The 25,217-nt window shown below is 44.2% G+C and overlaps 1 protein-coding gene across 3 annotated transcripts in view; it reads right to left on the bottom strand.

The window, feature by feature from the left end:
* Positions 1–25,217, bottom strand: part of LOC121276441 — a 74,857-nt gene that overhangs the window by 6,840 nt on the left and 42,800 nt on the right. For 2 of the 3 annotated variants that reach the window (XM_041184851.1, XM_041184850.1), the window contains exons 3-8: positions 23,842–23,995; positions 19,751–19,985; positions 19,135–19,223; positions 15,330–15,610; positions 6,790–6,951; positions 4,488–4,624 (exon numbers count right to left, since the gene is read on the bottom strand). In XM_041184851.1, coding sequence (XP_041040785.1) covers positions 4,488–4,624; positions 6,790–6,951; positions 15,330–15,610; positions 19,135–19,223; positions 19,751–19,985; positions 23,842–23,995 — 1,058 coding nt within the window. The remainder of the gene's footprint in view (positions 1–4,487; positions 4,625–6,789; positions 6,952–15,329; positions 15,611–19,134; positions 19,224–19,750; positions 19,986–23,841; positions 23,996–25,217) is intronic. The other variant, XM_041184853.1, reaches the window with a different exon arrangement.

Consider the following 25,217-nt stretch of genomic DNA (forward strand, 5'->3'; position numbering starts at 1 on the left):
GTTTTCTCTCTACCTCCCTTTTTAAATAGTGGGGTTACATTAGCTACCCTCCAATCTGTAGGAACTGTTCCACAGCTATATGCTACCTTCATGGAGTCCAACCCAGTTTGTTAGGAGACATGGTTCATGGCACCTCAGAGGAATCGTAAACCATTGGAGAAGCCTGCTGTGGAGTCGGAAACCTTTTGACAGTTAGATTTAAAGGTCTTGCCAACTTCAGCTGTCATGCTTATATGCTGTATAAGTTAAATATGTTTAATGCAGTGATTGATCATAGAGCTCTGTCCTTAAAATGTAAGTGACCATTAAATTGACCATTATCGTGTAAGTGTTGACGTGCATTACAATACTTTATCCAAAGGATAAAGGGCTCTTCTGCATTCAATATTGAGAATCTGACTTTAATGTGCCCTCTGGACACTGTTTTCATCTTCAGATTGATATAAAGTTCAGAGTTCTGTTGAACCTTTGACGCGTTCTTCCAGTATCCACTATGGACAGAACTCAAACCCTATAAAAACACTGGCAAGTCTGAAATATTCAGGAAACTGTCAAAATAAACACTCATCAAACTCCCCTTGAAAAGAATTGACTCTCTTAAAAACTGATAAAACTGTCAATAACATTCATACTCCCATAGAAAAAAGGTATAACACCTCTTAAAACGTCTTAATCTTGCCCAAATAAACAAAATGGCATTGAAAAGCCACTCCAAAGAAAGATAAAGTTATTGTTAGCTCACAAGCTGTCAATCAATTTCAGATAAAAGAGCCCTTGAGAGCTGTGTAATCAACACCCTCTACAGCTAATTCATTACTTGACTTGGAACTTAGTCAAGCATTCATAATGGGATGCCATTGCAGAACTGTGTCAAAAATGATTCTAAAATTGAATACTTTGAAACCTTTGAAACAGGCTGAACACAGCTGGCCTGCCAACCAAAGTGGTCAGTGATCTGTTGAGCCAGTCTGCTTCAAAGGTTTCAATGTATTCAGCTTTAAAGCCTTTGTTGACACAACTGTGCAATGGACTCTCGTTATGAATGTTTGGCTGAGCTTCAAATACACTAATGGGTTCAGCTTCTGAAGAGGATTATTTACGCAGCTGTAATGGGGGCTTTGTTTGACAGATTTATGAGCTTGCAACAACTTTATCTTTCTTTGAAATGCTCGTTTATTTGGACAAGGTTAAGAGAGATTATGAAGAGGATTTATTCAATTGGAGTATGAATGGATGTGTTTGATAGTTCTAGAAGCATTAAGAGGGGTAGTTTTTCCAAGGGGACTTTGAATGCCTGTTTGCTTATTTTGAAAGTTTCATGAGCATTTCAAAGACTTGCCATTGGTATTATAGGTCTCATTGGTACTGTACTTAGAGGATACTGGAAGACTGGAAATGGAGGGGACATGGAGTGAAGATGAGCAAGGGCCAGGGGGCCAAACAACCGTGTGCAGAACTGGGCCGATGTCCCACTGGACAGAGACGGGCCTCTAACCTGGCCGCCTGGGCATTTGCCTTGGGCCTGCTTCAGGAGGTGGCGCCCCGTCTCCAGCCCTTGCTCACCACCTCAGGATGAAAATAGGGCGAGTGGGCATTGCCAGAACCGAGGTGGGATCGCAGAGGCAGGAGCAATCCCAAAGCCTGCGCTACCTGTGCGGGAGGGGAGGGAAGAGGGAGAGCAGGCCTGGCACGCAGCTCGCACATGCGCACTTCAATGCATGCCTCAGGGAGATTGAAGCGCTTTTTAAAAAAATTAATAAAGACAGTAAAAATTTTTTTTAAAACGCCCCCTCAGGTGATTCTGTCACATGAGCTGCGATATGTTTTTAAATTCGATAATAAAGTTCTTACTTAATGTTTATTTGCTTTAGGAAACCTCATGCCGCTCGTGGATGAGGCTTCCTAAAAAAACGTAAAGGCCGCTTGGCCTTTTCGCCTGCTCGCCAACCGTAAGTTTGGACGGGCAGCATTAATTTGATTTTACTTGGCTTCTAATTGCCTTAATCGGCCTCTCGATTATCTGGTGGGAGCGCAGTAGAATCTGGCGTGCGCCCGCTGAACGAGATATCGCGCGAGTGTGTGATGACGTCGGGATGCATGCTCGCACGCCAAACGTAAAATTCTGCCCCTGATTCTTGCCTCGAAGATGAAACTCTGGCCCTTAGTTTTCTCCTCTCTCCTCTCCTCACTCTCCAGCGCACAAAAAGGCAGCAAATACTGAGAGGAGACGGGTCTATAGCTAAGTGACAGGGCTTTATTAAAGCAGAATTAGAATCACTCAGCTCAGGAGGCCATTCACCCCTTTGTGTCTGTAGAGTCTCTTTGAAACAGCTGACCAATCAGTTCCTCTCCTCCGCTCTTTCCCTATAGCTGTACAATTTTTTCCCCCTTCAAGTATTTATCCATTTCCCTTCTGAAAGTTACTATTCAATTTGCTTTCACCATCCTATCACACAGTGTTTTCCAGATCATAACAACTTGCAGGGTAAAATAGAAATTCTCATCTCCCCTCTGGCTCTTTTGCCTATTACGGTATATTAAATCGGTTTCATCTGGTTATCAACTCTCCTGCCATCGGGAATGGTTTCTCCTTATTAACTCTATCAAGAAAGAATATACTTGCATTGAAGGCAGTACCGTGCAGCCTCACTGCATTGATCCCTGGGATGAAGGGGTTGTCCGATGATAAGAGGCTGAACAAATCAGGTCTACATTCTCTGCAGTTTAGAAGAATGAGAGGCGATCCTAATGAACATGCAAAATTCTGAAGAGACTTTGATACGTTGGATGCTGAGAAATTCTTTCCTCAGGGAATTTAAAACACGGAAGCAAATTCTTGGATAAGGGGGAGGGGGGTCGATCATTATTTATTTATTTATTCATTCACGGGATGTGGGAGTTGCTAGCTAGGCCAGCATGTATTGACCAGCCTTAATTGTCCTCAAGAAGGTGGTGTTGAGCCACCTTCTTGAACCGCTGCAGTCCATGTGGTGTAGGTACACCCACAGTGCTGTTAGGGAGCGAGTTCCAGGATTTTGACCCAGCGAAGTGAAGGAACAGCGATATATTTCCAAGTCAGGATGGTGAGTGACTTGGAGGGGAAATTCAAGGTGGTGGCATTTCTATCCATCTGCTGCCTTTGTCCTTCTAGCTGGTAGAGGTTAAGAGTTTAGAAGGTTACATCAAAGGAGCCTTGGTGCGTTTCTGCTGTGCATCTTGTAGATTTACACAGAGTTGCCATTGTGCATCGATGGTGGAGGGAGTGAATGCTGAAAATGGTGGAAGTGGTGCCAATCAAGTGGGCTGCTTTATCCTAGATGGTGTCAAGCTTTTTGAGTATTGTTGGAGCTGCACTCATCCAGGCAAGTGGAGAGTGTTCCATCATGTGCCTTGTAGGTGGTGGACCGGCTTTGGGGGAGTCAGGAGGTGAGTTACTCACCACAAAATTCCCAGCCTCTGATCTGCTCTTGTAGCCACTGTATTTATGTGGCTAGTCCCATTCATTTTCTGGCCAATGGCAACCCCTAGGATGTTGCTCATTTTGGACTTGAGATGAGGAGAAATTACTTCAAAGGGTTGTGAATCTTTTGGAATTCTCTATCCCAGAGGATTTGGATGCTCCATTGTTTAATACATTTAAGGCTGGGGTAGACAGATGTTTAGTCTCTAGGGGAATCAGGGAATATGGGGAGCAGAATTGCAAGTGAAGGCGAAGCCCAAGATCAGCCATGATCGTATTGAATGGTGGAGCAGGCTCGATGGGCCATGTGGTCTACTCCTGTTCCAAGTTCATGTGTGTTCATCATTTTGTGCATCTCGACTAAACCTCTTCTTAACCTTCTCTGTTCTAAGGAGAACAATCCCAGCTTCTCTGGTCTTTACACATAAGTGAAGCCCCTCATCTGTAAGTAACCACTGGTTTTCTTTTCACTTCTCCTCTGGTAGGATTTGCCTTGTCTCCAGTTGGTATCTGTCCGCAATGATTGAAAGTCAGAGCTTAGATACAGCAACAGTCTGACAAGAACCAGATGGGAGATGAGGAGCATTTTATTTACCCAGTGAGTTATGATGTTCTGGATTGCACTGTCCAAAAGGGTGGATGCATGAGCAATGTTCGTGGGTGAAGGAGATGGATTGGCTCAGATGATTTCTCCATGAGGCAAGTTCTCAATCTCAGGTGCGACACAGTAGGGAGATGTAGAATGGAGGCTAGACACTACTTCATTGGATTCTCGTAACTCTTTATATATAGTCAGTTCACATGTGGTGCTAACAGTAACCTGAGTGTATGATATTCTCTCGGGTGTTATATCCTGTGTAGTGAAAAGAAGCCCAAGCAAAGGAATGGAGAAATAGAGAAGAGTTTAAATATAAACAAAATATATTAGAACAATTAATCATGTGAATTGGGAGGTGGCCTAACCGATGTCATTTTAAGTACAGATTCAAGATTACATTCATACACTTGGTGAAGTTACTGTACTTACTTGGCTCATCGAGCTCAACTCCTACAAAGACTGCATTGGCCATTCCTGAACCATCCAAATGGCCAACATAGCGAGCAGTGCCTGACTTGTTGCCATTTACAATCACGTAATCATTTATGTTAATGGGAACTTTCTGTCTGTAGAAGGATCAGAAGGAAAGGTTATTACACGGGCCATCGCACTCTGTAGAATGTTTCTTAAAAATAAAAATGTCTCAGCCAAAGGTGGCCATTCAGCCCATCAGCTCACTTAACCTCTCAGGAGCAGAGTAGATTGGATCATTTTCTTTTTCTATTCCACATTGCTGAATTCAGGGATTGATTGAATTTGTCTTTGACTACATTGGGACAAATGCACTGAACTGACGGAGCCAGCAGCCCCTGTAAAGTGCCCAGTGAACCAGTAGCTCCTTCACTGGGTGGACATTCTCAATTATTATATTCTCCTTCCCATCTGAGTTTCAAACCACTTCATTTAAGCACTCTATGCTCCTTCTACTCTACGTCCCATACCGCACTTACAAAACAGCACTAGCATGACATTCCGTGCCTGCCATCTTTGTAGTGTATCCGAGTGAGATGGTTAATGTTAGACATAGTGCAAATTTTCCACTGCAGGCTTGCACCAGAGCTCAAACTCATTTCACCAGGTAGTAGAATACAAGGTCTCTGAGCTACATTCACATCCAGAATCCAGAGGTGAAAGGACTGTGCACTAACTCACTCCAACACTCAATGTTGGAGGATGCTCATTCAGTCTTGTCTGGATCACCAGCTGGAACTGCGATTTTAGTCCTGGCACACACATGATGTGTGGAATGGCCTCATTCTGCCAGAAATCTTTCTATGCTTTAGTCTGCATCAGCAGCACTGAAAGCTTTATTTATTCTACAAGTGCTTTCTTGAGTAATCCTTACTAATCATCATCAATCATTTGTTTGTTTCCATACCACTGTGATGTCATTGAAGGTCATCCAAAACTCTACTGCCCATGTCCTAATTCACACCAAGACCCTGTCCACCCATGACACGGGCTCACTGGTTTACACTGGCTTCAACTTAAGCAATGCTTTGATTTTAATATTCTCATTTTTGTTTACAAATCCCTCCTTTGTCTCACCCCACCCAATCTCTGCAATCTACTCTAGCCCCACAATCTTCTGAGATATCTGCCCTCCTCCAATTCCGACCTCTTGCAATTTCCCACTGGTGGAAACAACTTCATCTGCCCTGGGCCCCAGGCTCTGGAATTCCCTCTCTACATCTCTCCACCTCTCTTTCCGTCTTTAAGACACTCCTCTTTGATCAAGCTCTTGGTCATCTGCCCTAATCTCCTTGGGTGGCACTGTGATATAATTTGTTATATAATGCTCCTGTGACGAGCCTTGGGACATTACATCATTACATTAACAGTGCAATAAAAATACAAGTTGCTGTTCTTGAGGTTGACATAAATGACACTAAGGCCTAAAAATTCATTGAAACCCTGTCAGCTTTACAATCATGATAAAGGCACTTAAATACCTGATATGATGCAATCAATGGAAAATAAAATCCGGTGGACTATAAAGTGCCCAATTCAATACGGTCACTTTCCCACCATTCAGCTTATATTACAATTATTGACCCCACAAATGTGACTATTACTATCACTATTCTCTGTGATAACAATGGGCCTTTCCTTAACCCTCAGGACAGCATTCCCCATTAAGCCAGCATAATGTTTTCTAGCTATCCTTGTGGCTTTTCTTATTGAGCAGCCAATTCCATTCCAATTACTGGTAGTTCTTTGCTGCAGAATCAAACCCATTTGGAACTGCATCAAGACTGGCAAAATTCACTCAATGCAAGACCCTGAACAGGGAGCAGGGAGGAAGATGTTAAATCGAATAGACAGCACAGAAACAGGGCTTGGCCCAACCAATTTTTCACGTCATCAATTTCAGGATGTGGGCAATGCTGGTAAGCAACATCCCTAACTGCACCAAGGTGGCATTCATGGGCCTCCGTCTGCATTCCCTTGGGATGCAGGTGCTTCCACCAGGATATTACGCAAGGATTGGGCCCAGTGATCGATGTGTTCCACAACTAACCAGTCAAAAGGAAATGTAAGGAAGCAGGATGGTACGACCTACTTTCTCTACTATAGCCTCTGACCAGTACCTCCCTACAATGACATTGCCAAGAGTGAAAAGCCGTTGCATAGGGAGTCGCATCCATCCACTCGCTGCCACAATACGCCGGCTGAAACATCTTTTTTGAACCACAGTTAACCCGCGAGAAGAGAGTGGACAAAAACTCACCTCTGCAAGTGCAGCAATGGTTTGATTTCTTTGTCATGGCCATTGTGACCATTCGTCAATTTGTAATTGCTAAAGAAAGAGACGCAGCTGGAGCACTGGCAGCCCACCATAGGAAAAGGGAAGACGGAGTAACTTAAAGTGGCATCAACCAGAAAGTCAAGACTAAGGCAGAAGAGAAGAAAACCACACTCAGCAAATAGTGAAGTAAAATTGCAAACTAGCAGAAATCAGATCAGAGGCCATCACAACCCTACTTACAGTGAAGCATCATGCACAGAATTATCATTGATCTTCAGATCCACCAATGAACCCAATGTGACCTTGTCTACATCTTTACACCGTTTTTCTCATTTACATCTCAGTTCAATACATTATATTGCCAGTACCTGAGCAGCAAATCTGTGCTTTAGTTTCCTTCTCCTTTCATTGCTATTGATTCCTCCCTTCATGGTCTTCATTTGCTTCCCCTTTATTATAATCCATCCTCCCCTCCCTTCTCTTCCCTCTGCATTGTCATCCATCCACCATCCATTAGGTGTCACCAATGGCACAGTGGAAAGCACTGCTGCCGCTGAATCAGGAAGTTGTGGGTTAAGAGTCCCACTCCAGAGACTTGAACACAAAACCAAGGCTGACATTGAGGAAGCACTGCATTGTTGGAGGTATTGTTTCTCAATGCAGATGTTAAACCAAGGCCCTGTCTGCGCTCTCAGGTAAATGGCACCATCTCAAAAAAAAAATGGAATTTCTCTCCTCATCCGATGCAGTGCTTACAGTCACAAAAGCCAAGGCTAGAATGCTTAATGAGTTCTGTGTGTTGATGTTTATTAAGGAGGAGGAATCTGTCAAAATATTGGTAGAAGTGAAGATGTATGAAGCAATGGATAGGGTGCAAATTAAGAGGGAGGTGATACTGGATAGGTTGGCTATCCTTAGGGTAGATAAGTCATCTGGCTTGCATTCCAGGTTGCTGAAGGAAGTGAGGGTGGAGATTGCGAAGGACTTGCCATAATCTTCCAGTCTTCTCTAGATATAGGAGGTCCCAGAGGATTGGAGAGTGGCAAATGGAGCACCTTTATTCAAGAAAGGATATAAGGACAGTCCTAGCGACTACAGGCCAGGTAGTGTAACTTCAGTAGCGGGTAATATTTTAGAAACAATAATCAGGGAAATAAACCAACCCGCACTTTGAGAGATTTGAGTTAGTTATGGAGAGCTAACAGACTAATTAAGTTGAAATATTTGATGAAGTAACAGATGGTTGATGAAGGGAGTGTGGTGGAGGCTGTCCATACGGATTTTAAGAAAGCTTTCAACAAGGAACCACATAAAAGGCTGGTTAACAAAACTGAAGCTCAGGGAATAGGAGGGTCAGTATCCAATCGGATAAAAAATTAGCTTAAGGAATATAGCAAGTTTTTTTTTTATTTATTCGTTCACGGGATGTGGGCTTCGCTGGCTAGGCCAGCATTTATTGCCCATCCCTAACTGCCCTTGTTCAGGGGGCAGTTATGTGTTGCTGTGGGTCTGGAGTCACATGTAGGCCAGGCCAGGTAAGGACGGCAGATGTCCTTCCCTAAAGGGAACCTGATGGGTTTTTACAAGAATCAGCAATGGTTTCGTTCGTGGTCATCGTCAGGCATTTAATTCCAGATTTTTATCGGATTCAAATTTCACTACCGGTCGTGGTGGGAGTGAAACCTGGGTACCCAAAACATTACTCTGGGACTCTGGAATACTAGTCCAGTGACAACACCACTATGCCACTGCCTCCCCCTATGGATTTTGTGATAAATGGTTATTTTTCAGACTGAAGGAATTTAGGCAGTGGTGTTCATCAAGGGTCAAGGCTAGGGCCACTGCTTTTTCTGTTATATATATATGTCCTGGACCTTGGAATACAGTGCAGATTTTCAAAATTCGCCGATGACACCAAACTTGGAGGCGTGGCAAACAGTGACGATGATATTAATCAACTACAACAGGACATGGATGGGCAGAATGGGCAGATGGAATTTAACACAGAGAGGTGATACGTTTTGACAGAAGGGATAGGAAGAGGCAATAGAGACTTAAATAATACAGTCCTAAATGGTGTGCAGGAACAGAGGGACCTTGGGGTGCATGTGAATCATTCTTTGAAGGTGCCAGCACATGTTAAGAGAGTGGTTTGCAAAGCATATAGGATACTGGGCTTCATAAATAAAGGCATTGAGTACAAAAGCAGCAAGTTATGCTGAAGCTTTAGAAAGGTCTGGTTAGGCCCCACCTGGAGGATTGCATCCAGCTCTGGTCACTGCATTTCAGGAAGGATGTGAAGGTCCTTGAAAGGGTGCAGAATAGATTTACCAGAATGGTTTCAGGAGGAGGGGAATTTAGCTACAAGGTTAGGTTGGAAAACCCAGAGTTATCCTTGAAGCAATAGAGATTGAGGGCAGATTTGATAGAAGTGCACAAGATTATGACAGGTTTGGATAAAGTAGATTAAAAAAAGCTGTTCCCATTACTGATGGGACAAGGACTAGGGGGACATAGATTTAAGGTTTTGGGCACGAGATACAGGAGGGATGTGAGGAGGAACTTTTTTAAGCAATGAGCGGTAACAACCTGGACATTTGCTGCCTATGAGGGAGGAGGAAGCAAAAACAATCAATGATTTCAAAAGGAAATTGGATAGGCACATGGAGGAAATAACTTGCAGGGCTACAGAGATCAAGCAATGGAATGGGACTGACTGGATTGCTCTATGGAGGGCTAGCATGGACTCTATGGGTTGAATGGCCTCCCCCTGTGCCGTAAATGACTGGAGTCTTGGTCAATATTTATCCCTCAACCAACATCACTTCAAAACAGAGATAAAAACAAAAAAACTGCGGATGCTGGAAATCCAAAACAAAAACAGAATTACCTGGAAAAACTCAGCAGGTCTGGCAGCATCGGCGGAGAAGAAAAGAGTTGAGAAGAAACGTCAACTCTTTTCTTCTCCGCCGATGCTGCCAGACCTGCTGAGTTTTTCCAGGTAATTCCGTTTTTGTTTTTTTTTTCACTTCAAAACAGATTGTCTGGCCATTATCTCTTTGCTGATGGTGGGATCTTGCTGTGTGTAAATTGGCTGCAGTGCTTGCCTATATTCCAACAGTGAAATAGAAAAAGTACTGGCTGTGGAAGAAAGTATATAAATTCTTTCTATTCTTCTTCTCTCCACCAGAATTAGACACAATTAGTTGAGTGTGTCTCCTTCAAACAAACTGTTTAACCAATAATTCCACACTGTTGCCTCCTCAAAACTGTACTCGCACAAAATGATGTCCTGAAGACCTTGTTATCTTGATATGTCAACGACACCTTACAGATGTTCAGCTCCAATGATCAGGATCTAATGTCTCTGTCCTGGAGTGTGACTGATGGTATCTCCTTATAAATACACAACCTGCTGTTCCTGCCAGAGAAACAGGCACACGCCCATCAATTTAAAACAAAATTTGCTTATTATTGATCTTATTTGGTTTTAAAATAGAAAAGGGAACGCAGTCATATCCTAAGATACCAACAATTCACATGAGTTAGTCACACCAGCAAATTACGTGTAGCTATCCCAGGTTTCCAGGGTACTGAAGGGCTATGTAACCTGGCAACAAGCCACTCAGTCAACTAGTAACAGAAACTGCACTAACAGAGACCAACTGGAGAGCTATTCCCCCGCTGACCCACCTTGTGATCAGTCAGCATGATAAACCTCTGTCTGACACTACCATTGCTCAGTATCTCACCAAAGTGATACACAGCCTGGGGTACTGAGGCTAAACATTTCATCACCATGAGACGGATCCTATTCTCAAGTGGCTACACACATGCAAAAAGATTTAGCTCAGACGACAAATAATTTGCTGGGTCAGAACATAAGCCAATTTTTACTCCTCCCCACCACCCTCCACGGCCCCCAGCAGCCTTCGATCTTGTGAGACGATGGTTTGCGCCTTGGTGGCAAACTCTGTTAAACATTGCCCAGTGCGTCTCAGGAGCCCCACTCCGACACGGCAGTCTCTGCTGCCTCGACAAGGTGCACGGTTAGCTCGCCTCCGTTTCCTCCGGGCTCTCTTCTCAGCCAGCCGGACTTTCCGTTTCTCCTCACCCCTTCCAGCGCCCCTCCGAACAGTCACGCCTCCAGAGGTCAGGGCCGTCAGCGACTGTCTCCCGGCTGTCTGTGTCAATGTCCGCCATTTTCACATCTTGCTTGCAGGTGTCCTTGTGTTGGAGGTATGGATGTCCAGTGGGTTGTGACCCAGTGGCCAGTTAGCTGGACAGAAGGTCTTTGGGCATACAGCCGTCCATTCCCCCATCCCCAGCTTGGCCAAAACGGACTGGCAAGGGGGCAGTTAAAACGAGGCCAGTCACTTACGCTCCTGCGACCTCGCAGCCTTCCCCGGCTATCCTGAACTTAAGCTGACTTTTCGAGCAGGGAAGCAGAACGTCTGCAGGAAGGTGGCGGTGGGGGGGGAGGGGAATTCCATAAATATGCAGGTCTGGATATGTCATCTGGATCTGCAACTTTAGTCGGAGGCTTGAATGGGGTGTGCCCGTTGGGAGTGTGGATTGTAGGCTTGGAAGAGGCCCAGCTGGTTAAGTGTGCACATTTTTAAATTTAAGTTTCCTTATGAGCCAGGAGGCAGTCTCCAGGCCTCACAGGGAGCCTGGGTCCCAAACCCAACCAATTTCCCCCAGATCCTTACTAAAAGCCTCCCACCCTCATTACCTCTAGATTCGTCCATTTTCACAAGTCTTCCTGCCGCCAAAATTCTGCTCCCGCTTTCTGGTCAGCCAAGTGGACTGGGCCAGTTTAGGGTGGGACTCCTGAAACATTTATGGAAAGTAGATAAAACTGCGGATGCTGGAAATCCAAAACAAAAACAGAATTACCTGGAAAAACTCAGCAGGTCTGGCAGCATCGGCGGAGAAGAGTTGACGTTTCGAGTCCTCATGACCCTTCAGCACAACTGGGTGAATCCAAGGAAGGGGTGAAATATAAGCTGGTTTAAGGTTGGGGGGTGGGGGGAGAGAACTGGAGGGGGGTGGTGTGGTTGTAGGGACAAGCAAGCAGTGATAGGAGTAAATCATCAAAAGATGTTACAGACAAAAGAACAAAAGAACACAGAGGTATTGAAGTTGGTGATATTATCTAAACGAATGTGCTAATTAAGAATGGATGGTAGGGCACTCAAGGTATAGCTCTAGTGGGGTTGGGGGGAGCATAAAAGATTTAAAAATAATGGAAATAGGTGGGAAAAGAAAAATCTATATAATTTATTGGAAAAAAACAAAAGGAAGGGGGAAGAAACGGAAAGGGGGTGGGGACGGAGGAGGGAGTTCAAGATCTAAAGTTGTTGAATTCAATATTCAGTCCGGAAGGCTGTAAAGTGCCTAGTCGGAAGATGAGGTGTTGTTCCTCCAGTTTGCGTTGGGCTTCACTGGAACAATGCAGCAAACCAAGGACAGACATGTGGGCAAGAGAGCAGGGTGGAGCGACAGGGAGGTTTGGGTCATTCTTGCGGATAGACCGCAATTAGATCCGATCCAATCAACCAATCGAGCCTCCGAGCTTTTGGGCTTCCCACTTTGGGGCTAGCGAGGTACCATAGCTGACCTCCTCCCCCTCTTTTAAAATTGGAGCCAGGGAATTTGCACATCCTGAATTAACAGCATCAGAAATAGGAATAGAAGAAGGCCATTTGGCCCCTCAAGCCTGCTCTGCCATTCAAGATCATCATGGCTGACCTGATCATGGCCTCAACTCCACTTTCCTTCCCTGTCACAAAATCACTTGAATGACTCCTGAGTATTTTGCTGAGGTCCTGGTTACTCTTTATGTGCAGAAGTACTAGCCTGATCTCAGTGCTGAACTTTATTAGTTCCTATCTCCGTTCCTTGTCCTATAGTCATCTTCTAACTCGGTTCTACCCTCTCTACTCCAAATTACAATCAAAACCACGGTTCAACACACATCTCCCTCCGCAATTCATTTTTGGAACCGGCGCTCTGCTATTAACCACAATATCGCATACACTGTCACTGGGTCAAAATCCCGGAACTCCCTCCCTAACAGCTCTGTGGGTGTACTTACACCACATGGACTGCAGCAGTTCAAGAAGGCAGCTCACCACCACCTTCTCAAGGGCAATTAGGGGTTGGTCAATCGATGCTGGCCTCACCAGTGAAGCCCACATCGGCTTGAATGAATAAAAAAATTACTTTTATATGCTTAATCGAGATTGCTTAAATATTTCAAGAGGACAACCAGCACAGTGCTGTGATTTTACCAGGATTTAACAGCAAGTCTGCTTTGAATTTAACGCGCATTATCTAATACATTACTTCTGGCAGTAAAGCACAATCCAATCATTTTCACGGGGTGGAAGCTTATGGCCCAGTCGGTGTGGGGCTGTGAAATGCAGCCAGCCGCTCAAAACTCCAGCTGACTTTGGCAGGAATGGAAGATCCCACCAACAGGAAGGGCCATAAAATCCCGTACAGGGTTCCTGCTTCTCCCCCTCCCCACCAGGGCAGGCCTCACTCACTGCAGTTTAAGGGCAACTTGGCATGGCATCGCTTACAGAATGTCAGGGAAACAATCTACCAACCTTCCCACTTCCAGGCCGTATGCAGCTTGCAGCCTGTTCAGGGTTAACTGAGACGCCCCAATTCTTGCAGGTAAATTGAAAACCTGTCCCAACTTTAACATTCCTAACCTGCAAAATGTCTTCTAAATCTAAATGTGCTAGTCCCGGGACTTGTGACTAGCCTTGCATTTCAACGGTGACTATACTTCACAAACAGATGGGAAAACTCAGCAGGTCTGTCAGTATCTGTGGAGAGGAATACAGAGTTAACATTTTGAGTCCGTATGTCTTCATCAGAACTTCATCAGTTCTGATGAAGAGTCATATGGACTCAAAACGTTAACTCTGTCTTCCTCACCACAGATGCTGACAGACCTGCTGAGTTTTTCCAGCTATTTTTGTTTGTGTTTCAGATTTCCAGCATCCGCAGTATTTTTGCTTTTATACTTCATAAATGCCTCATCGGCTGCAACATGTTTTGGGACATCCTGAGGTCATGAGAGGCGCTACATAAATGCAAGTAAAAACAGAAAATGCTGGAAAAGCTCAACAGGTCTGGCAGCATACGTGGAGAGAGAAACAGAGTTAACAGGGTTTTGAGTCCGTCTGAAGAAGGGTCAGACGGACTCGAAACGTTAACTCTGTTTCTCTCTCCAGAGGCTGTTAGGCCTGCTGAGATTTTCCAGCATTTTCTGTTTTTATTTCAGGTTTCCAGCATCCGCAGTATTTTGCTTTTATCTTCTTTTACATAAATGCAAGTACTTCTTTATTCTTTCCACTGAGGAACTATTCAACCAAATCTTTTAGGCAATTTGGGATGATAAGCGGCAGATGCTGTTTTATGTGTAATTAGATTGGAAGTAAATACCAAAATAAGAATTGTGTATTAAACGGAACAACAGGTACAATCACTGATCAGATTAGATCAAAGCGCTATTATAGTAAATAAATTTATCAAGTTGCCAAATACTTAATAAAGAGAACAAAACAGGTAGAATGTAATCTTAAATAAACTCTACTGTTATATCAGGCTGGTTCGACAGATTACATCTGGCACAACTCCAAAGTGTAGCTTCTGATGGAATTAATGGAAATGCAGCAGCCAATTGATGCGTTGCCCTTGGTCCATTTTAATGGCAGGACAAAAGGCTATTTCTCACTAGTAACATGATCACAGAACATTGTCCCTCTAATGTATGTGGGTCTATCGAACATAATTGCCTTTGGACATTGTAAGATAGTCCAAAAAAGAAATCGAAACACAAGGATGTCAAAGGAAAGGGTAGTTCTCCTGTACTCTAGAATAATGAAATCATCTCCTGGACATTTCCTTTGTGATTCATAGTTGACTGCAGTGTTCCCAACGCGTCATATCTAAGTACTGGCTAATGCTTTGTTCACCAGGAGATTTGGACTTTATTGAGTCCGTGAAGCCTTTCAGAGGAAAGCAAAGTCATAACTGCTTAATGCTAAAGGGAAAGGGGCTATGAAGAATAACTAGATAAGCTCTGGCTCCTTATGCCTTATGCAGTTACATAAGACACTTAATAGAATAGAGAATGTAACCCTGAAACAATTATTTTAGATATACCAAGGAGACAAGATAAAGAGGATACAGGTTCAGAGATGTCAACGGCATATTTAAGGGCAGACAGATGCAAGTGTTCCTTTTAACAGAGTGTTTAATAGCTGGAATAAATTGCTGGGAAGGATGAATGACATACTGTCATGAAATAATGGTCGAGAGTTTGTGTTCTGGAAGATGAAGGACCTTCTTCTGTAACATAGGTCCAGCACAGGTACAATGGGCCAAAAGGCCTCCCTATGTGGTTTCTTTATGTCACGTCTTACAAATAGAAATGTTGAGCATCAATTTGCCAAGGACATGAATGGAAGAAACTAAACTACACCCCTCCCTTCACCCACCTTCTTGCCTTTGGTGCATGGTATGTAGATTGTAACTGTCCCTCCTTTGTTGGGAGTGTACAATTTATTGAGTGTTTTCTCAAGTTCCCCTCGTCTGTTCTATTTGTCTGCTCTCTGATACCTTGTTCTTCTCTGTAACTGGTTTGTGCTGTGTCCTGATTGGCACATCGGCAAGCTGTGGTGATTGGTTCTCGGTCATGTGGTCTAGAGTCACCTGTTTGCCCAGTGCCGTTTTCATGGTACGTACATTCCATTGACAAAATCTCCTGGGTTTGTTGTTTCTGAAATATCAAAGATTACATGAATTTAGTTTGAGAGTTTTATTTCTCACCTGAAAGTATCAGCATCCTTGCAGCACATAGTTCCAGGCAATGGTCACCTTCTGGTGCAGGAATGAAGGAGAAAGAGAGAGAAGAAGAAACAGAAGAAAAAAAAGCGAGTAAGAGAAAGAAAGTGGGAGAGAAAGAAATAGAGAGAGAAAGTACTTTTGAAGAGTAGTCACTGTTGTAATGTAGGAACAGTTATTAGCCAATGGAAGGGATGGGGAGAGTGGACTGGATTAAATGTTGTCCCATGCAAAAATGGTCCAGCAACCCACACCCATTCTCTCCTCCAATTCCTGGAACTACTCTTCATTCTCCCCGAAGCCTTTGGAGGTAGCTGGATCTCTGCTACTTGACGTTTCTCACATGTTGGTGCAGGCTTGATGGGCCGAAGGGCCTCTTCTGTACTGAGAGATTCTGTGTGCTCTTCAGCATCCTGTCCAAGAGGTCAGGATAGGGTGGGGTTGTTACCTCCAGAACAGAGGAGGCTGAGGGGAAGGTTAATTGAAATCATGATAAGGGGCCTAGATAGAGTGGATATGAATTCCTATTGCCCTTAGCAGGGAGGTCAAAAAAGCAGGGGACATAGGTTTAAAGTAATTAGCAGAAGGTGCTGGGGGGGTGGGGGGGAAAGGGGTGGCAGTGTGGGGGGAGTTGAGACATTTCTGCGCTCAGAGGGTGGTGGGAGTCTGGAACTCACTGCCTGAAAGGACAATAGAGCCAGAAAACCCTCACTGTATTTAAAAGAATTCTTGATATACACTTGAGGTGTATATTAACCTACAGGGCTATGGACCAAGGGCTAGAAAGTGGGATAAAAGCAAAATGCTGCAGATGTTGGAAACCTGAAATAACAGAAAGTGCTGGAAACACTTGGCAACTCTTCTGAAGGAGTCACATATTCGGCTCAGGACGTTAGCTCTGTTTCTCTCTCCACAGATGCTAAATATTTCCAGAACTTGCGGTTTTTATTTGCTGGAAAGTGGGATTAAGGCTGGATAGCTCTTTTGTGACTGGCATAGACATAGTGAGCTAAATGGCCTCCTTCTATATCATACATTTTCTATGTTTCCTATTAACGTGCAAGCCTTGGCAAGAAGTATGAATACGCTATTCAACAGCAGAGGACAATACAATGTATACCATCCTATAGACACACACACACACTTCCAGTAGGGTTTATTGGATCTATATCAGGAATGAGGGCCCTAAGCAATTTTCTCTTCACCAATCTAGGGTACTGCAATCAAGTATAAAATTACATGGCCAACAACCATCCTAAAATCAGCTCAGGGCAGGCCCAGGGATTGCACTGAGAAAATTTTGTTAACAAATTTACCTCAAATATCAAATGCAACCATGAGCATGTGAATAAGGCGGCCTTTTGAATAACTAAGGATACCTTTCTTTCAGCTGCTATGCACCCAATAGGTCCTAGGAACATAGGAGGAACAGGGGTAGCCATTCCGGCCCCTGTGCCTGTTCTGCAATTCAATAAGATCATGACTAATTTGTACCTCAAGTACATATTTAGTACTTAACTAATTTTCACCTTCACCACCTTTCAGATGTCGAAATCCCAAGAGTGCACAGAATGGCTACAACTCAGAAGGACGCCATTCAGCCCGTCATGTCTCTGCTGACTCTTTGTAAAAGTAACTCACCCGACCCCACTCACCTGCCTTCTCTCCATAGCCCAGAAATCCTTTCCCTCTCCAGATTCGCTTATGGAGGGTTCCATCACGCTCTCAAGCAGCGCATTCCAGATCTTAACCACTTGCTGCATAATAAAAGTTTTTGCTCATGTTGCCATTCTCCTTTTACTGATCATCTTCAATCTGCACCTTCTGGTTCTTGATTCTTCAGCCAGTAGGAACAGTTTCTCCCCCTCTACTCTGTTCAGGCCCCTCATAATTTTCTGTCCTCCATCAAATCTCCTCTTAATCTCCTCTTCTCTAAGGAGAACGGTCCCAACTTTTTCATTTTATCCACGTATTGAAGTGCCTCATCCCTGGAACCATTCTTGTGAATTTTCTCTGCACTTTCTCTAATGCTTTCACATCCTTCCTAAAGTGCGGTGCCCAGAATTGGACACAATACTCCAATTGAGGGTGAACCAGTGTTTTATACAGGTTTAACATAACTTTCTTGCTTTTATAATCCATGCCCCTATTTATAAAGTCCAGGATCCTGAATTATTTATAAATGCTTATTCAAATGCCCGACCACATTCAACGCAAATATATGCACCAGTCTCTGCTCCTGTGTCCCCTTTAGAATTGTACCCTTTATTTTATACTGCCTCTATTTGTTCTTCCTACCAAAATGAATCAGTTCACACTTCTCTGCATTAAACTTCATCTACCACTTGTCCAACCGTTTCAGCAGCCTGTCTATTCCTTTTGAAGTTTATCACTATCCTCCTCACAATACTTCCAAGTTTTGTGTCATCTGCAAATTTTGAAACTGTGCCCTGTACACCTAAATCCACTATATGCCTGCCTCCAGTCCGAAAATCAACAGTTCATCGCTATTCTGTTTCCTGTCAGTCAATTTCAAAGCCATGCCCCTACTGTCCCTCTTATTCCATGAGCTCTAACTTTGCTGACAAGTCTGTTATATGGCACTTTATTGAATATCTTTTGGAAGTCCATGTACGCCACATCAACCCCATCACCCTCATCAACCCTCTCTTTTAACTTACAGTTTTCAGTTTTAACTCTTTTAACTTTTAACATTTCAGATGCGACAGGTAGGTGAGGAGAAACTATTTCCTCTGATGGGGAGTCCAAAATGGGTGGGGGGAGGGGATGAATCCATAACATTAAATTCAGAGCTAAACCATTCAGGGGAAGCATTTTTCACACATGAAAATCTAGAACTCACTCCCCCAAAAAGCTGTTGAGGTCAACTGAAAATTTAAAAACCAAGATCAACTGAGTTTTGTTAGGCAAAGGTATTAAGGATTATGAACCAAGGCGGGTAAATGGAGTTAGGACACAGATCACCCATGATCTAACTGAATGGCAGAACAGACTCAAAGGGCTACATGGCCAGCTCATGGAATAAGAGTTCTTGTGTACCTATTAACACATTACCAGGCAGTGTGGTAATATTTGCAGGAGTCCCCGTCAACCAATTTTGAGAACCAATAGGTATTGTCAAAAATGCATAATTGGTATAAAAGCATTATTTCTTGATGAAGAACCACGTGGCGTGGTTCCTATTCTGATGGGAACCATTGGTTCTGCCCCCTTCCCTCCTGCACTGGTTTCACTGATGAAGAGGATTTCCGGAATGTTGTCCATCCAGTTTAATCTGGAGCCGATCGGGTGCCGCCCAACTGCAAGAAAACATGCTGCCGGCAAAGTATTTGTTTCCTTTTTAATTTTGTGTGGATGTTGGGAGGGAAATTTTTTTTTGTCCTCCCCTCTCGATTGCTGGGCAACGTGCACTGACCAAAAAAGCATCTTGCTGATTACCTCACTCTGTCTTAGACGGTCACGTAGATGTTCAATCTGATTCCAAGCATTCCCCAAATCTTCTGTCAGTCTGGAATTTAATAGCAGCGCTGTAAAAGGGAGAGAGAAGAGAAGGTTGAGAGGGAATTTGGTAGAGGTGTTCAAAATCATGAGCCTAGGCAGACTAAATGGGAAGCAACAGTTCCTGTTGGCAGAAGGGTCGAGAACCAAAGGCCACTGATTTAAATGTGAAGAACGAGAGGTGACATGAGGAGTAGCTTTTACTTTTAATAGAGCGAGTGGTTAGGATCTGGAACGCACTGCCTGAGTGTGTGGTGAAGGCAGATTCAATCGTGGTTTTCAGGAGAGAACAGGATAGTAATCTGAAGGCAAGAAATCTGCAGGGCTATGGGCAAAAGGTGAGGTATGGGGCTAGCTGAGTAGCTAGCCAGAACAGAGAGGAGAGGCCAAACGGCCTCCTTCTGTGCTTTAACCATCCTGTGATCATTTATAAAACCAGCCGAAGAAGCCTCATTTATTTACACAATTTAAAAACAAAATCAATCCCAATGACAACTGTTTATAGAAATAAAGTAGACTGCAGTTGTCCATTAAACATTGCTGGACTTGTGCATACTTTCCATTAGCTGCTCCTCACACCGCTTCTGCATAAGGAGCTTAGGGCATTCCACTTGGACTTCTCGAGACACCGTGGACTTATGTCTATGGACTGGCTTCTGTGGTGACTCCACATTCCGTGGTGCAGAGACAGGTTTTGCCAGTGGTTTTCGATCCAGTTGATGGTGAGGCACCCTGGGAGATACCTGGGTCACAAGCTGCTGTTCCTCCTCACAACTTACCGGTTCTGTCATCTGCATAGTGAGAAAAAAAAACCCACACACAATTTAAAAATGTGTAAATTTTGACAGTGAACTCGTAAGTTCACAGAATCACACAGTGCAGAAGAGGTCCTTCGGCCCATCAAGTCTGCAGTGAAATGTAAGAAACCTAATCCCATTTACCAGCACTTGGCCCATTGCCTTGAATGTTATGATGTGCCAAGTGCTCCTCCAGGTACTTTTTAAAGGATGTGAGGCAACCCACCTCCACCACCCTCCCAGGCAGCACATTCTGGACCGTCACCACCCTCTGTGTAAAAAGGTTTTCCTCCCTAAACCTCCTGCCCCTCACCTTGAACTTATGTCCCCTCGTGACTGACCTTTCAACTAGGGGAACAGCTGCTCCCTATCCACCCTGTCCATGCCCCTCATAATCTTGTACACCTCGATCAGGTCATCCCTCAGTCTTCTCTGCTCCAACAAAAACAACCCAAGTCTATCCAACCTCTCTTCATAACTTAAATGTTTCATCCCAGGCAACATCCTGGTGAATCTCCTCTGCACCCCCTCCAGTGCAATCACTTCCTATAATGTGGCGACCAGAACTGCACACAGTACTCCAGCTGTGGCCTCACCAAGGTTCTAAATAACTCCAACATGATCTCCATACTTTTGTAATCTATGCCTTGACTGATAAAGGCAAGTGTCCCATATGCCTTTTTCACCACCCCACTAACATGCCCCTCAGCCTTCAGAGATCTATAGACACACACGCCAAGGTCCCTTTGCTCCTCAGAACTTCCTAGTGTCATGCCGTTCATTGAATACTTCAAATTACTCCTTCCAAAGTGTATCTCCTCACACTTTTCAGGGTTAAATTCCATTTCAACTCTTTTTTGGACTCGAACTCAAGTTCTGTCGAAGGGTCATGAGGACTCGAAACGTCAACTCTTTTCTTCTCCGCCGATGCTGCCAGACCTGCTGAGTTTTTCCAGGTAATTCTGTTTTTGTTTTTGTTTTAAGTTCCATCAGCCACTTATCTGCCCATTTGACCATCCCGTCTATATCTTCCTGTAGCCCAAGACACTCAATCTAACTGTTAACCACCTGACCAATCTTTGTGTCATCCCAAACTTACTAATCCTAACCCCCACATAGTCATCTATGTCGTTTATAGAAATGACGAATAATAGGGGACCCAGCACAGATCCCTGTGGTACGCCACTGGACACTGGCTTCCAGTCACTAAAGCAGCCTTATGTCATCACCCTCTGTCTCCTACAACTAAGGCAATTTTGAATCCACCTTATCAAATTACCCTGTATCCCATGTGCATTTGCCTTCTTTATAAGTCTCCCATGTGGGACCTTGTCAAAGGCTTTGCTGAAATACATATAAACTACATCAACTGCACTACCCTCATCCACTAACACTTCTGCCTTATCTCAGGCTCCACATTCTGCTGGCCCGTACCCAATCCCTTCCGCGCTCCAGAAGCAAGGGAAAATTAACAGCCTGCTGAATAAGAACAGTTTATGTGGAGCAGTGCAAAAATTCAGCTGAAGGCTTTAGAGCTTAATACTGTAGTCAGGGAGGTGGCCAGACAACAGCTTCTAGTCAAGCAGTCCTGCCCTGCTTGACAGTAACATAATATTTGAAAACTTGCATTTATACAGCATTTTAGCATGGCAAAACATCCCAGGGTGTTTCACAGGAGCATCATCAAACAAAATTAGACAGCAAGTCATGTATAAAGATTTTAGGACAGATGACCAAACGCTTGGTCAAAGGGGTGAATTTTAAGGAGCAGCTTAAAGGTGGAGAGAGAGGCGGCAAAGCTTAGGGAGGGTATTCTAGAGTTCAGGGCCTAAGCAGCTGAAGGCACGACTACCAATGATGGAGCGATGGGAATCGGGGCTTGGCGAGAGGCCAGAATTAGATTGCAGAGATCTGAGAGAGATTAAGGGATACATTCCTTCCAGCTGCAAAACATACAGAATATTCCTTCTAAAGCTGTCATTATGAACCAATCCTCCTTTGACTTTCTACACTGAGAGCAGCCCACTTGCAAGTCTCTCGGCTCTTGTGTTTAGAACAGTCAGGCCAGATACATAACGTAACTGTCACCCCTGGTCCTTGGTCCTTAAAACCCCCTTTTATTTTCATCTCTCCCCAAGAGTACTATGACAGCCTTCAACAACTTATCCAAATGTCAAGTGTATTAAGTGTGCTCCTGGCCAGTTATTGCTGGCAAGCTAGTCAACCGTGGCAAGATTCACCGCCAGTCGTCTACCCTGCTTCACACCCATCTCACAGACATACCTCGGACTTTGGAGCAAGGATACAAATAGAACACTCCTCACCGACTTCTTAAGCCAAGATGGTCACGCATGCGCCAATACATAACGGATCAGAGAGGGTAATACCACAGGCAACTGGACCACCTGCAGTTAAAACGGGGCTTTTCTTTTTCTAGTAGGTTGTTTAGTCATGAAGTGGGTGAGGCTGCTTCTAAAACAAAAAACTGGTTCTTGTATTAAGTTAGAAAGTTGGCAACTCATCAGGGACAGCCAGTTTGGTTGGAATCTGTCACCTGCCTAAGCTGTGCTGCCATCACCAATTAAAGAGCTGATTGTGTCCTGTGAAGCACATCTTATTCATTAGTAATACAAAACCCCAGTCAACAGCCCTGTCCGAGGATCAGAACTGACGATCCAAACCAAAAGAGAAACAGGAACTTTTGTTTTATTCTTCCACACTGGCAAGGCCAGGTTTTGTTTCCAATCCCTAATTGCCCTTGAACAGAATGGCTTGCTAGGCCATTTCAGAGGGCAGTTAAGAGTTAACTGCACTGTTTGTACCTGGAGTCACATGCAGGCCAGACTGGGTAAGGATGGCAGATTAAGTTCCCTAAAGGGTCATTAACGAACCAGATGGGTTTTCACAATTGATGATAGTTGTCATGGTCACTATTACTGAGACCAGCTTTACAATTCCCAATTTTATTAATTGTCACAGTGGGATTTGAACCTGTGTCCCCAGAGCATTAGCCAGGACCCTGGATTACTAGTCCAGTGTCATTACCACCACTCCACCATCTCCCCATGACTAAAGTAAAGAGGTGTCAGCCATGGCTCAAGGGTAGCACCCTCGCCTCTGAGTCAGAAGTTTGTGCATTTCAGTCCCACCCCAGAGACTTCAGCCCATAATCTAGGCTGGCACTCTGGTGCAGTACTGAGGGAGTGCTGCATTGTCAGAGGTGCCATATCTGGGGTGAGATATTCAACCAAGCCTCCACTTGTCCTCTCGAGTAGAAGTAAACATCCCATGGCACTATTTCAAGCAAATCTGGCACCCTGAACCAACAACGCCAATCATGCAAATGATCTCACTGACCTTGCTGTGTGCAATTCATTGGTCATTTCCTATAGTGACTGCACTTCAAAAGTGCAGCATTGGTGAAATGCTTTGGGATGTCCTGAGGTCATGAAAAGGGCTCTATAAATGCATGTTCTTTCTTTCCTAGTTATTCCTCATTTTGACTGAGGGCTATCCCCACTATAAAACCGTTACAAAGAATAAAATGCACATACTGCAGTGGTTCAAGAAGGAGCCCCACCGCTAGCTTCTCAGGGTAACCAGGAAATGAACAAGAAACACTAGCCTTGCTAAGCATGCCTACAACCTGAGAATGGTTACAAGGTGACTGCAGGAGCATTGTCACGTCAGCAGGCTCAGGAATCTTTCAGGTGTACAGAGGATTCAGAGATTTAACTCTGCCCACTTCACCTTCAAACTCATGCTGATTAGAGCAATGATAAGCTCCTTAGACCAAGGCTGACTTGCTTCATTTGGGGAAAGGGATGTAAGTTTACAGGATGCTTCCTACCTGTGAAACAGACTGGGCACTTGAAGAAGGGTCTGCGCAGCCGAGGACACTGGAGTTGGTTTGAGTGCTGGCTGAGGAATGATTGCAATGTGCCCGTGACATGCTGAGCAAGCGATGGATCTCCAGTTGTTGAGCTTTGATGGTTCGTTCTAATCTGGAAAGAAGAGTCACCATGTCTTTATTTCACTTCACACAATCTAACACTTCTTTGCAAACACAATGTACAAATCGGGGAGGACATAATCTATGATGGTTCTAATGAAATCCTAAATAAGTTGTAACAAAAGAATGTTTACAGTTTGGCTAGAAACAAAGATCGGGGGAATTTAGGTATTGCTCAAAAAGGTCAGTTTGTCGAAGCTTAACGTCTTGCACTCGTCAGAACAATCACAAGAATACCAATGCCAGGGAAAACAATAACTTTATACTGTATGGGAAGATAGTGCTGATTGGATGACAAGTGGACTCAATTTCTGTACTACCAAACTGACTATTCATCAGAGGAAATATTCTGAAACATTTACAACAGACAGCAACCAAGGAGGGACATGCGTGCATTGGAGGCAGTTCTGAGAAGATTCTCTCGGCTGATTCCTGGGATGAAGGGGTTTCTTAAGAGGAAAGCTGGAGTAGATTGGGCTTCCACTCACTGGAGTTTAGGGGCTCGACAAGGTAGATGCTGTGAGGATGTTTCCCCTCATAGGGGGATCTAGAACTACAAGGAGTACAGTTCCAAAATAAAAAGGGGGTCTATCATTTAAGACAGAGAGGAGGAGTAATTTCTTCTCTGAGTTGTCAATCTTTGGAATTTGCTTCCACAGAGAGCGGTGGAGGCTGGCTTAGTGAATATATTCAAGTCTGAGTTAGACAGATTTTTGATTGACAAGGGAGTCAAGGGGTTTGGGGGATGCAGGCAGGAAAGTGGAGTTAAGGCAACAAACAGATCAGCCATGAATAGCAGAGCAGACTTAAGGGGCCGAATGGCCTACTTCTGCTCCTATTTCTCATGTTCTTATAGGAGGTGGTTCTTTTCTCAGAGATTAGTGGAGCTAATAACTGGAGAAGGCTGCCAGCTCATCCGTGAACATTGATTTACTGAATTCCTTCGAGCACATGCCGGACATTTTTCAGGAAGAAACAGAGATCAAGTTGTTCAAAAGATAGGTACTGCAAGAAATTATCAAGGCCAGAGTGATCTCCTAGATTAGGATCAATCGCCTAAGGGGGCAGAGAGGTACTGCTCAGATTTTCCCATACCCTCCGCCCAAAATCGACCTAGGTTTTTAATCTGGTTTACCACCTCTCCATGTGGGTGGAGTGTGGAGCGTGTGTGTTATAATGCACAGGATGTCACAAATTGTGTGAGGCAGGCTGGA

The sequence above is a fragment of the Carcharodon carcharias genome, chromosome 3 (genome assembly GCF_017639515.1).
Source record: "Carcharodon carcharias isolate sCarCar2 chromosome 3, sCarCar2.pri, whole genome shotgun sequence".
Lineage (NCBI taxonomy): Eukaryota > Metazoa > Chordata > Chondrichthyes > Lamniformes > Lamnidae > Carcharodon > Carcharodon carcharias.